Source organism: Osmerus mordax, chromosome 12 (assembly GCF_038355195.1).
Source record: "Osmerus mordax isolate fOsmMor3 chromosome 12, fOsmMor3.pri, whole genome shotgun sequence".
NCBI lineage: Eukaryota > Metazoa > Chordata > Actinopteri > Osmeriformes > Osmeridae > Osmerus > Osmerus mordax.
In genome coordinates, this window is record NC_090061.1 from 12084385 (window position 1) to 12098763 (window position 14379).

Sequence of the window (14379 nt, forward strand, 5' to 3'; positions counted from 1 at the left end):
AGCCAGGGAGAGGGATATATGCTGCAGCTGCTTCAGTGTTTGTAAATGATGCTGCACATCCAATTCATACACTCTTCTCCTGACAAATGGTAGCTATTTACCTTGATTAGACACGACAGAGGGAGTAGAGTTAAGAGTCAGGATGCAGTGGATTTAGATTTGATATGCATAGTTTGTCTCTCCCCCCCCCCCCCCCCCACCCCAGTCTCAGGAGAAAACTGTGCCAGCCAGCAGTTTCAAGCCTGTGTTGATATTCGCTACAATGCTCAGTGCAAGCAGTCATCCTCCCATGACCAGACAGTCTGTTCTGACTCTACTGTGTGTGTGTGTAGGGGGGGGGCTAGGGTTGGGTTACAGGAGCCTCTGTCTGACACCGCAACAAGTCTGAACCAAGAAATGCGCCCCATCCGGCGATGACCATCGAGCCAGCGTATCCCCAGGAACCCAATAATCTGTAGCGTGTAACAAGGTGCAAGGTGGTCCGTGTCCAACGCCGCGGTCGAGCACACACTGGGTTGAGCGATGGCGGTCACGCCCCTCTCTCCGACTGCGCACCTCCCTTCCAAACACCAGGCAGGGAGCAACACGTAAGTGGAGCCACCCGACCAGTGGCACGGCGACCAGTGGCACGGCGACCAGTGGCACGGCGACCAGTGGCACGCATGACGTGTGCATGGTAGTGGTCACTGCCCCTCCTCTGCCTGGGCTCGCTTGGTTTTGGGGCGTGCTGGCCGTTAACAGCCCAGGCCATGGTTTGACTTGCGTGCATCTTGGATGTCTTAACTAAGTTACATTCTCTACCTCAACCCCACCCACACTCATTATTGATGAGTTATGTACACAAAATTGCCGTCATTTACAAATCGATGGTCCCATTTCAGGGCATGGGATATTTAGGTACAGGCCAGATAACCTGTGATTTTGTGACTAATAACTCAGTACGTATGGCTTCCCACTGGGGTAGTTCCTTCCCTGAACAAATGTGTTCAATCTGGTGGAGTGAATTTAGAGTAATGGAATATATCAACTGAAATGTTTAGCGAAATAGAATTAATACAATTCCAAAGCTGTTAGGACCTGGTCCATTAAATGGTTCTGTAATTTACTTACATAAAAGCTATGCTTGTTTCAATTATAAGTGACATGTCAGGAACAAACTTATGGAAGGAATTGATTTCCTTTGCAATAACCACTGATGCACCTGGTCCATTACCAACCATGTGTTAATTTAAACAGATGCATTTTGATAGATTTTACACTGAATCAGTCGCCCGAACACTACTTTCCCCCCCCTTCTCTCTCTCTCTTTGTCTCTCTTTCTGTCTCTCTCCTTCTCTGACTCTCTCCCATTCTCTCTGACACCCTGAGTGACTGGTGTGATCGACCGCATGGCAAATGGAATGCCATCAGTCTCCTCCCGGGCAGGGTTTTCGTCAGGTGTTGGGAGTTGGGCCTTGCGTGGTCTTCCGACCAGGCGTTTTCCCTGCCCCCCCGCTGCCGAGTCCTGCTGCCCCACACGTGATCCATGAAGGGATCGGATCCATTTCTATGTTGTGGTCAGTCAGGCGAGCTCGACGTCGATGCTTTGTCTCTCTGTGGTCACGCGGAGTCTGCTTCCAGTGGCTGGGCTTTGTATTTGTATGTTTGCACGGCTCCCGGCCGGTTCGATATGTTTACATCAATGTCCTACCAGCTTTCTGGCCTAAGTGCCTGTCATGAGAGCCCAGGAGTGTATACATGCATGACTTTAATGTTTCAGCAGCAGTCTCCACAGACGAGCATGCATGTTGAGCGGTTCAGGAGAGGGAGGGAAGGAGGGGTTAGAGATGGAGGAGGGGGGAGAGATGGAGGAGGAGGAGGAGGAGGGGGATCCTTTAGAGCCTCTCAGCCACTCCTGTAGTCAGTGGTGCGTTCACTACCAGTGCTCTGGTCCTCGCTCAGTTAAACTCCACACTTAAGGCTCATTTTCCACTTTTTCTTTGGATAGGCAGTTTCACCTCACATTGAGGTATGTGAAAGTCATTTTGGGGGGGTAGGGTCAAACTGGAGTGTTTTTAAAATACTGTAGGCAGTGACGCATTCCTCATACTGTCCTGGTTTGGCATACTAGCCCATAGCCCAGCATATTGTGAACCCAACACCTCCTGTTCAACAAATGGCAATGTTTAAATTCTATGATCTAAATTTGGTGACCATAAGTATTTTCATAATGTTTCTTCCTCCTCCCAGAAAATGCAAAAAAATAAAATAAAATGGTTTGAAATTGCAAGTGTTGGGGAGGAGGTTGATTTGTTGGTCAATACAACGAAATTTACTCTCAAACTATAAACGCTGGCAGTGGGGGAGCAACTCTTGCTTAGCTCAGCACTCCGTGCTTTCACCGGGCGGCTGGCTTTTTGAGAGTCAGGAATATTCGCCTCTGACTCTGGGGGGGTAATGCCACTGTGGCAGCCCAGTGATTTAGTCACCGAGCCCATCCTCTCCCCTCAACGGCCACTGCCACATGAAGTTGGAGAAATTAACTATTCTTGTAAAAAAAAAATATATATATATATATAGATAAAATATTTTCATTTTTGGAGACACCCAGCATTTGTTTCCTCTCTCCTCTCTGCCTCCCCAGAGTTCCGTCATACAGTTGCAGCATCTTTCTGAATCAATCCGAGGAAGTGTGCTCTGTGGTCCACTGTGCTTGATGGTGTTGGCGAGCGAGCAGCTCTGCTTCTTGTCGACAAGGAAAGCTGTCTGCTCTCTAGCAGACTGGCAGTGCTGTCGTCCCTGACTGTCTTCGCTGACTGCGTCTTCCTGTGAAGCCTTGTCAGTAGTGCCTGAGCATTGTTGTTTTACTCTGTTGTGTGTCTTTCTCTTTAGGTGGCCAACCTGGCATGCTCCATCTCCAACAACGAGGAGGGTGTGAAGCTGGTCCGCATGGCTGCTTCCCAGCTGGAGGCCCTGTGCCCTCAGGTACCGGCCTCTCTGCCCAGCCCCCACACACTCACCTCCGACCGGCCCCCTCACCCACTCCTTCGTACCCATCCCCCACGCTCCTCTCCACCGCCTGCCTGCCTCTCCCCCTCAACTCCCCCTTACCCCCAACTCCTCACCCCCCATGCTGCATCCTGCATTCAGCCTCAGCCAACTCTCCTCCCTCCCGTAGCCCTGCCAACCCTCCAACCCTGGCCAGACCTCTCGTCTCAGAGCCTATACCTCTGCGTTCCTGGCAGCCCCCCCCAGCTCCCCTCCCTACACAGCCTCGGTCCAACGCCGTTAGAGGACAAGCAGTGCTCACGCATCAATTATTAGCAATCCTGTCGTATGCATATTAATGGTTACGCTGCCTATCCACTGATTTCAGTAGGCTTGAACAGAAGCCCGCGCTAGCCTGTTTCCAAGCCAGACCTTCCCCATATCACCCACGGCCCTGGCAGCCTGCTCCCTGCCTGCTCCCTGCCTGCTCCCTGCCTACTCCCTGCCTGCTCCCCGCCTGCTCCCGCTACCCACACTGCTGTGCCCCTTTTAATAATGGAACCCAGCACTCCCATTCAGCCCTGGCTTTGATCTCCACACATGTGACCCTCCCCCTCACAAAAACACAGAGACTGTTTCATTTAATATCTTCTACATTCCTCTTTTACAAAAGAGAATGCGCAACAATTAATTAGCACGGCGCTTGTGTGTGAGTGTGTGAACAGGGGTGTCACAGAATCAACCGATGCTAACGTTGGTGACTGAGCGCTGGGTTTGTAATGGCTCCCTAATTGATGCGAGAGGTGTGATCGCAGGTGATTAACGCGGCGCTGGCCCTGGCCGCCAAGCCCAACAGCAAGGTGGCGCAGGACAACATGGATCTGTTCAAGGAGCAGTGGGAGAAGCAGGTGCGCGTGCTCACCGACGCCGTGGACGACATCACCTCCATCGACGACTTCCTCTGCGTCTCTGGTGAGCGCAGATCTTCTTCTTTTTTTCTTCTCTCCCTCCCTCACAGTTTTAGTCCCATTTGTTCTCCTGCACGACGCAGACTCCACAGCACCCTGCCTGGTTGTCTGGGCCAGCCGTAATTAGAAGACTGTCTGGTGCTGTTAGACCCTGTTTAGATAAATAGTTGTGCCTCTTAGCCACTTAACGTGGTTGTGGGGAGGATGGAGAGGGGAGCTTCGTCTTGCCAGCAGTGTTATTCTCCCCGTGACGAGATGCGCGGCGTCAGAGACAAAAGCCCTGAGCCGACAGCTCTGCCCCGGACCAAAAACATTGACATCCTGTCACACGTGTAAAGACGAGCAAACGACCTCGCCAGGCGGGGCCTTAAAGAGTTCTCATTAAGCATGAAGCAGGAGTGACTCGTCTCACCTCCGCCCAAGGACAGAGCTCGGGCGCCGTGGCGGCCATTTGCATTTTTACAGGCTCCCCGTTAATAAGCCGTCTTGAGCGTTTGTATCCAGCCCTCTGTCGGCGCCTGCCCTTGTGCTTCCCATTACCCGTGCTAAGCCAGGGACAATGCAAACACGCCGTGACGGAGGAGGATTTCCCGACTTAACTCACCGTTCCCGTCGACGCCGTCTCACACGGTCTCACACACACACCCACACCCCCCGTCCTTGTTTATTAAATGTGTAGGTCACAGAGGAAAAATACCCCAAATGCATTTGTTCTCTTGCAGAAGGAGAAAAAAAATAAAGGATCACGTCCTTTTTTCTGCTGGCCAGGCACACTGTTAATGTTCCTGAAACAAGCTGTGTTCGGCGGGTTACCTTCCTCCCTGGGAGAGTCTCCCCCCATGCTGCCATAACCTCTGCCTCATACAGGCCGCGGCTGACGCAAAGTAGTTTGTGATGAATGTCTGTTTGTTCGTTACTTTGGGGGGGGGGGGTTATTTTTAGAAAGCACCGCTTTACCAATTCAGTTTGATTGATGGGTGGCCATTTGTCTCTTCTTCACCCCCCTCCTCCCCCCCCCCTCCAGAGAACCACATCCTGGAGGATGTGAACAAGTGCGTGATCGCCCTGCAGGAGAAGGACGTGGACGGGCTGGACCGCACGGCCGGCGCCATCCGAGGACGCGCCGCCCGGGTGGTGCACGTGGTCACGTCGGAGATGGACAACTACGAGCCCGGGGTGTACACCGAGAAAGTCCTGGAAGCCACCAAGCTCCTCACCAACACAGGTACGGTGCGGGCTCCAAGTGAACCGTGTCTCTTTCTCTCACGTGGAGATGGGTCGGTCCTGCGTCACGGGTGAACTCCTCAGGCGTTGAGTTAAAGTGGAGAGGTACTGCTCCCCGCCCTCCTGTTTAGTTCCAGCTCAGTTTAAAACTGCCTACGCTTTGCAGTGGGACATAAGTGTCTGGTCTAAGAGACCATCATTTGGTGCCACTTCAAGAGTCCTCATTTAATCGTCTTTGAGCACACTAAATGGAGGGGCATTTTGAAGAAAGAAAAATAAATACATAAAAGGAAGGCCTGTCGTGACTGCAAAAGCTACTCTCTTAACTACTCTGAAACCTCATTTGGCTCCTAAAGCCCACAGGCTTCGCCTAAAACCCTCTGCCTGATGGAGAAACTCTGCCTTTGACCACTTTTTTCTTTTTTGCCCCTCCACCCTCCATCCTTCCCTCTGCCAGTCCCAGATGACTGCATAGTGGATGAGCCGGGGTGTTAATGTGTCTCTGCGCCCGGGGGAGGGGCCATTACATCATGGAGGGGGGGGGGGGGGGGGCAAGCACATGGCCCCTGGGACAGCTTGGTGACACGTTCTGGAGGGGGTTTGCTATGGATTGTGCCCCCCCCACCCCCTGCTATGGATGTTGTTAAATCAACCAACCTCCCCCTCTCTGAGCGTTGGGATTATGTTTCTTTGAGTCCCTCCACCAGCTGTACCTTTAACACCGCAACGATTGTTTTGTCCCTCTAAGTGGACCCACAACACAAAGCGTATTCCTACCATAAAAGCATTTTTCGTAATTGCGAGGCTCGCCGTCATTAACTTTTCAAGAAGGCCAGTCGTGTCAGTCGTAAGGCGATTCAGGCTTTGTTTGAGGGTTTTTTTCGGGGGAGAAAAACGCGTCCCATTGCTATTTCCGTCGGGGGTGGGCTATTGCTATTAATTACAAAGGCTCTGCCTCTCGGGGGGGGCTGTCTGTTTGGAAGCATCAGACGGACGGTGAAGGGCCTCAGCCTTGGGGGAGCGACGGCACGGCAGGATTAGAGAGGGGAACTGGGCCACCACTGCTCCCTGCACTCTCAGATCTGCCAGAGCTCAGGGGGGTACCGGCGCTTCATGGTGGGCGATTTGTGTGTGTGTGTGTGTGTGTGTGTGCTCGTCGCCGCACAGCGCTTGCGTATTGTGTCGGCCCAGCGCAACCCGCCGAACGAGACGAGATGAGACAGCGGCCCCGTGCTGTTCTCGGATGCACGACACAGATGTTTGCCTCCTATTTCCGTCCCCCCTGCCCACCTACGCCTCGCTGGAGGAGATGCCTGTTGGCTTTTATCTCGTCTCCTTGTGAGGAAGCCAGCGCTGCTGTGGTCGCCTAGCCTGCATGCTTACCTCGAGCTGTGTCTCCACTTCTATTTGCGGTTTTCTCAGCCTGGTGTTGTGGAACAGAGGCCTCTGCAAAATGTTCTTTGAGGATGTTAACAGCACCGCTGGCTAATCCTGCTCTGGCTGTGGAACTGATGTGCATTCTGTCCCCCCCCCCCCCCACCCCCCCTTTTCTGTCTGTTTTTATCCCTCTCTGCCCCTCCCTCTCTCCCGACCCCCTCGCTCCCTGCAGTCATGCCACGTTTCACGGAGCAGGTGGAGGCTGCGGTGGAGGCTCTGAGCGCCAACCCCACCCTGCCCGTGGACGAGAACGAGTTCATCGACGCGTCCCGTCTCGTCTACGACGGCGTGCGCGACATCCGCAAGGCCGTCCTGATGATCCGGGTGAGTCCACACGCCACACTATTTATGGCTGTCCAACTCCTCTCCACCGCAGGCCCGCAACTTTCTCTCTCCCCCCCACCCCCCCCCCCACCCCCTCTCCTCACTAAATCAGCCATCCCTGGATCAGAGGCTGCAGATAGCTACGGTAGTGTAAAGCCCATGTTATGTTACGCTACCTCGCTAAATCTCAGCAACTGTCTCGCCCCCAACACTCCCCCCCCCCCCCTCGCCTCGCCTCACGCCCACCCCACATGGAAGTCAAACTAGGCTTGAAAAGCCGCTAACATTTTCTCTCCTCGTTTCCTGGCTCTGGACACGGTCCAGAACTGTCAGGTGTAAATAATGCCTCACTTTCATGTGTGTACTTGGTATGCATGCTGAGCTTTACCTTCAGTGTTGCTTACCTTTGATTCCGCTCACCAGTGTCTCCTTGAGACACACACTCCATGTTTAGCGGTTGAGATTTATGGATTGGCCAACTTCAGCTATTGCCTGGCTAAACGCAAACCGTTTTACCACCATAAAGGAGCCCCCACCGCCACCACAAAGAGAGAGGGAGAAAAGAAAACGTATTTCTCCACGGTTCCATTGTGGCTGCTACTCACTGACCCGCATGCCTTCATTTCTCTGTGTGCTAATAATGAACTTGTCTCGGGCAAGTGCCGACCTAATTGACCAGATTTCCCTTTTCTAGTGCAGTCGAAGACCCTCATTGTTGTGTGGGTTAATGGTGTTTGCCTGAGCAAACCTATATCAGGAACAGATGGTGGTTCACTGCCATTCGACCGTTGGCTAATTGACTGACAACAAGCAGCAAATGTGCACGTTCCATCGGTGATGAGAAACGGATAGCGCTGAAATGCCTCCCAGTTCCCACCAGGGAAGAAGGTTATATCCTCACTGAAGACGGTCTCATTTACGCCGTATCGAAGACGCAACCCGAGTAGGTAATTCAGTTTAAACGCCCCTCGCGTTCCGTCATCCTCAAACCGCAGTCTTTCCTCAGTTTGTTTGTTCAGCCATATCCCATCCCTCTTTACCTCTTAAAATCCATTGTCTTCCGACTATTAGCGCTGACAACACATTGTGCATAGAGAACAGCTCCTTCAAGTCTTACTGGGGCTCTCATTAATAAAGTTCCTCCGAGTTAGACAAACACCAAATTAGAAGGGGGACCCTTATGCGGTATTTGCATTATAATAAGTAATTGATTTAAGATGGGGGGTTTAATTAGCATTCTTTAGTTGGAGTGAGAGCAGGAGCACTATATTCAATTTCCCCTCTGCCCCTCTCCACTCTTGTTATCCAGATTGATTAAGTCGTTAACACTCGGCCTGCAGGGAAAGCTAAACCCTACCTGGTTCCTGTGTGTAGCTGCATCTGCGTGTGTGTCTGTGTGCACGTTTGCACGCTCTGGATTGATGAGAAGCTACTTATGAATCTATCGCTGGTCCAGCCTTCCATCGACTGAGAGCTGGAGATCGATACAAATGGCTGAAATGTTACCATAATCACAAAGGTTTACACACACACACGCCCACACACACACCGGTGAAGAGTACCAGCTGCAGGTTTCAGAGTGAGTACACCAGAGGAAGGATTAGGGCCACTATAGGTCCACATCCCCACAGTTAGGTGAGTCATTCAGCACTTGATCCCACACCTGTGAAAGACTAGCAACCTGCAGGCGCAGACTGAGGCGCTCCGTCCCCGGGGAACGTGCGTGTCCACTGCTCCGTCTCTTGATCTAGCATGTCCACGGTGGAGCCCTGGCTGCTCTCTGCTGCTCCTGGGTGGCAGGGCTGCCTCTCTGACATGGGCATGTCCTGCCTCCCCATCCCTGACGGAACATGAAAGCCTGCAAGTCCACAGTGCTAAAAGCACTGCCAAACAGCAGCTCCAGAGGGCACGTCCACACACACACTCACACCCACACGTTGACGCACCCATTTGCGCTCGCTCGCACGCAAACGCACACTCGCACCAAAGACCCGTCCCCACAGTGGGTAACTCTTCAATCGGAACAGACAAGTGTGGGGGTCGGGGCTACTCAAGATGGACAGAGTCTTTAACCTCTGTAAGTGGAGCGCTGGCAGCCCTTGTCGAGCGTCCTCTGGGTGTGTGACAGGCGGGCAGGCCCCCTCTCCCACCCACAGAGACCTGCATGCTAGAGACGCCTCCCAGACAGACCCACAGTGACGGCACTCAAAGTCTCGCAGCAGCTACCGGACCAACGGTACAGAGAGGCTTGGCAGGGCAGCTCTGTACCCGCACGCCAGTCTCCCCAGTACTCTGCAGAGCACCAGGAGAAGGGACATGTAGCTTGGTAGTTGGGCCATTTCCAGTAAGCTGATACAAACTGTCGGGAGAGTAATTCCTCGTCTTTACTGGGCAGATTGTTGGGCTGGGTTTGTTAGCCCCGCTCTCACTGTGGGTGACCCTGACCTGGACTTCAGCAGCAAACGCATGTTGAGATGGGGCCCGGGGGCCCAGGATTCTGACAGCCAGCCAGCCGGTGCCTACCGCCCCTCTGGAGTGTCCCAAGGGAGGGCCCGCCCCCTCCCTTCGGGGGACTGTGTTTGCGATCCTCCCTTGTCCCACATCCTCCGTGGCGGTGTGTTATCTGGCTTCCCAGGGCCCAGCGGCAGATATCCCCGCACCACTGAGCAGCCCTGTCTGCCTCGCTACAGCAGCAGAGTGACTCCCAGCCATCTGTATCTCACACACTCACACCTCCTTTCTGTTCCCCCGCGAACAAGCACCTCTGTACTCCATGAAGTGGGATGGGGGGGGGGGGGGTCGTGTTGCAGACCTTTCAGCTATATTTAGAAGACAAGGTCTCAAAACCCATTACTGAAAGAAGGTATGGAGACAGTTGGATAAGCCCAAGCAGAGGCCCAGGCACCGATAATGCTGCGTTATCTCTCCACCCACATCTCTCTTAGCGGCATCACCACCTCACCCCCCCCCCCCACCCCCCGTCTGTCAGTGTTGTACTTTGCTTCAAGCGCACCCTGTGAACTTCACATTCAGCACATGCTACAGGTAATAGAGTTTTGTTCTCTCTTACCTTTAGCATGTGATGAATGTGAGCAGGGCGTCGTTTGGGGGGGTGGGGGCGGGGGGGCTAGTAGACCACTAATTCCTCCACCGTCCTCTTCACGAATCCCTGTGACAGATGGAGCTCTGATTGAAGCGTTTTACTCCCAATATGCTCCATACTAGCTCATGGCTCCATTTTCCCTCTCAAAATGCACAGGCAGCACATTACACTTGATTTACAAATTCATTTACAGTTTCCCATACCAGGCTGCGGGGGAAGAAGACATTTATCTGATGCTGCCATAGCTGGCAGCGTCGAGGCATTTGTCATAGATCATAAGCAGGCTGGTTATTTAACTGTGCTCAAACAGCTCTTACACCAACATGTTTTTTTTCTCTCTTTCTTCCTCCCTCTTGCTCTCTCCCTCCTTCTTTCTGTCTCTCTCTCTCTGTCTCTCCCCCTCTTTGTCCTTTCTCTCCCTCTCTCTATACCCGTCGCCCTTCCCTCTCTTCCCAACTGCCCCTCCTCTTCCTCGTGCTCTCTTCTCCTCCAGACCCCAGAGGAGCTGGACGACTCTGACTTTGAGACGGAGGACTTTGACATCCGCAGCAAGACCAGCACGCAGACGGAGGATGACCAGCTCATCGCCGGCCAGAGCGCCAGGGTGAGGCCCTCCTCCTGCCTCCACCCCCCCTCCCCCCCCTCCCGGAGGCCACGCCCCTCTGGGCAGCCAGCTATCACGTGCACACACACACACACACACACAGATGACCCCCTCTAGTCAAAAGGTCTATATGGTTAAGATGAATTCAAAACGGTATGCATCTAAAGAAAAAGGCTCTCTCCAAATGAAGTTTTAAATCTGGGATTTTGGTTGTGTGACATGCAGGGGATTATTTTCCTGAATGGCCAATGTTCAGATTAGTATTTGGTAGTAAGCTGTTTAACATTTACTCCTAAGCTTCATAAGCTTGTCTTATTCAGACTGACTTATTAATTCAACTCCAGTGAATTCATTTAGTTCTCTGTTGTGGCACGTTAGGAAATGTGATCACTTGGCTCCTATTGTAGCCTAATCCTGCTACAACCCAAGTGTTGCTGGAGTCCAATTGATGCACGCACTTGTGTTGTGAAAGGGCTCCTTTAAGAATATTGTAAATGCATCAAGAACCCCACCCCTTACTCCCCCTCCACACACACCGCCCTTTACATTACCCATGCTGGGGGAGATTAGGACACAATTAGGTGTCTCAGTACATTAGGATTCTGCTGTGCCTCAACAGAACACTCAGACTAATGTGGTCTCCAACTTGTCACATTGGGGTCCTCTTCCCTGTCTGTCCTAGTCCTAGAAAGCACGTACACAGCCACTTCTACCCTCCTATAAAGCCTCGTCTCCAGCCTGGACTTTACACACCAAAAGTGGATGTGTCACTTCTGGAGAGCGCTTCCAACATACCGGAGCATTTGTCAATTTGGAGACAGCTTGAGCGTTCTATTGTTAACCCACAAAAAAACAAACTTGGCATTGAGGCTGTGTAATTGTGGATCAGTTGACAGTGCTAGCTGCCGGCTAATTGAGGTTTCCTTTGTTGGTGTTGGCACAAGGAGGGGGGAAAAAAAAAACAACAACCAAACATAAACCACTTTTGTGCTGTTAAGAAGTTAAAACAGTGACACACAGCAGTGATGTATCATTCCTTTGTGTTGCTCTCCATTCCTTAAAAGCTTCAGCCTGCAGTGACCTCTGACTCCTCAGGGGGCTCCGTCTCATTAGTGCCATTGTTAAATACTTAGTCAGCCACGGTGTAATCATCGTTTAACACCTCCATTCCTCCTCACATCATCTGAAATTGATTAGGGGTAAGTTTTGAAACAAGGGAGATGGGAACAGGGAATGGTTTGCTTTAAGAGCAACTTAACTTGTTTTAACGCCTGGTGTTTAAATTCTTCCTTTAACGGGCCCTCCTCGGGGTGCGCTTCAGTATGCGTTGTTACGGTTTTATTTTTATTAGATGTTTTATTTATTGATTCCCTGGGGGAGATGATTTCATATGTATTCTTTACAGACCAGAGGGGCTTTATTTACCACTGATGATTTGTACATTCTGGCTCCAGCCCTCGCTCCCCCACACTCAAAGAACGGGCTGGACTTGACCTTTACCCCTGTTGGCTGCCAGCTCCGACGGCCTGCTTGGGCAGGTTCCCAGCATGAATGAATCCGTGTGATGAACACGCAGAAGAGCCATATTAAGCTCTGCACATATTAAGCTCTGCACAATCAAAGCTCCTCATCGATCTTTCATAACTGCCCGAGGTGAACAGGAAGCCCGGCGCGGGCGGGGGGGGGGAGGGGGGTTGGGGGGGCGGGCACAGTCCTCCTGTCGGAGCGGACGCCCCCTGCCCCAGCGTTGGGTCCTTGGCGCTGGGTATCATGTCGAATGTGGCTCAGCACTAAACAGTGGAGGTCGTGATCCCAGCCTTCCCTGCAGGAAATTAAACCCATAATGAACTCACAGCCTACACTTAGCGACGGCCAATCAGAGAGCAGCCAGCTCCGGTGATCTGCGAGCGCTTCTCCTCTGACCAGGGAAGTGAGCGAGCTGCTGCCTGGAATATTGATGCTTTACTGTTAATAGGGTAACCAACCAAATTAATTTGAACCGGTTCTACTTAACGGTTAATTGGTTGGAATTTAATAGTTTTGTGGAATTACAGCCATTGGCTTAACTTTTTTTTTTTTTTTTCTACTTCAATGATTTTTTTAACATGTATTTTTGGGCGGTCTTTCATATATCGCTACTCTACATAACTGGTTATTAACCGGTTAATTAGGGTTGGTTAATCAAAAGTGGAAATGAAATGAGACGCGCCTCCCTCGCCGCTGCTGCTGTTGCCTAGGAGTCTCTCCTCTGCTCTCAGAGAATCACTCTGAAGTCAGCTAGCTGCATGTGATGCCTGTAATGCTGCACTGCTCTGTGCAGACTCACTGTACCAAACGCCCCACACTCTACTCCCACTGTAGCTGAGGCTCTCACGGCTTAGCTTCCTCCGGAGCAGAGAGAGGGCTACAGATAACAGCATAACAAGGGGACCCTGATACTAACCCAATACAGGTGCAGGTACTTATCTGTTGTTATCCCTCCTCCCTCCCTCCTCCCCACAGGCCATCATGGCCCAGCTTCCCCAGGAGCAGAAGGCCTTGATTGCCGAGCAGGTGGCCTGCTTCCAGGAGGAGAAGAGCAAGCTGGACGCCGAGGTGTCCAAGTGGGACGACAGCGGCAATGACATCATCGTGCTGGCCAAGCAGATGTGCATGATCATGATGGAGATGACAGACTTCACCAGGTGAGCTCACCGCCAAAACACGTCCGCCCGACTCGCGGCCGGACAGCGTACGCGTCGAGTCCCCCCCCCCCCCCCCCCCCCCCACCCCTTCCACCCCCACCCCCCCAACAAGAAATTCACGAGTTCCTGCCAAGCCACCATCGTGTAATTGACCACGTTCCTTCCAGTTCAGCGTCAGTGTTTGCGATGGTAGCGGACATTTGTGGCGCGCGTCTGCAGGTGGTCTGCATTGGAGGCGGCAGCAGCAGCGTAGGGAGAGCGACTGCGAGCCGTGGGCTAACTGTGTCTGGACCCCTGTGCGCGTCCCACATGACGGGTCAATAAGCCCAGGGTTGACCCACATCTGCAGTAACTCATCAGCTCTGTGTGACAGCCGTGGGAGTGCACCAGTGCTCTTCATTGTCCTGGAGCAGCACTGGAGGTCATTTTTGTTCACCCCTGTGTGTGTGTAGGGGGGGTGTTTATAAATGGGCTGGCTGTGTGAGTAGGGTTGCTCCATTGGTGACTGCCCCCCTCCCATACTCTGGCCCCAGTATCTTCCATTAGAATGTCAATTTATACCCACTCCTCTTTTGCTTCCCCTCCCTCTTTTTATCTGGCTCCCTCCTGGCCTGTCCCCTCCCCTTGTCTGTTTACTCACTCTATCTGCTACTCCCTGCTGATATGCCTGCACAAACACACACACACACTCTGTCTAAAAGCCTGTTGGAGGGAAGGGCAGGCCTCATTAGCAGGCAGAAAGGTCATTCCCCATTTCCACTGTTGGCCAAACAAGACCCAAAAACCTTGCCTTGTTTCTCTGTGACACAATCCTAGCTCACTGGCACACCACAGAAGAAGCCATGCCATCTGGTGTGTGTGTGTGTACACTAAGTAGTCTGTTTGTATGCGTGTGAATCGCCTGTCTGGGGGCTTCATGCATGCGAGCGCCTCGCCCTGTCCTGGCCCATCATGTGTGTTTGTGCGTTTCCTTGTCTCCTGCCCGTACGCTCTGAAGTGAATTACCGAGAGTGCGTATCGCACGGAGCCCTGGCTCACACAGATAATGGCAAACGCTCCCACTAAATC

At 52.4% G+C, this 14379-nt stretch overlaps 1 protein-coding gene across 1 annotated transcript in view; it reads left to right on the top strand.

Moving 5' to 3' along the window:
• The window catches only part of ctnna1 (catenin (cadherin-associated protein), alpha 1), an 81186-nt gene that overhangs the window by 46834 nt on the left and 19973 nt on the right, over window positions 1–14379 (top strand). The window contains 6 exon segments of the mRNA XM_067248071.1: window positions 2872–2964; window positions 3783–3939; window positions 4960–5160; window positions 6769–6920; window positions 10517–10627; window positions 13130–13311. Coding sequence (XP_067104172.1) covers window positions 2872–2964; window positions 3783–3939; window positions 4960–5160; window positions 6769–6920; window positions 10517–10627; window positions 13130–13311 — 896 coding nt within the window.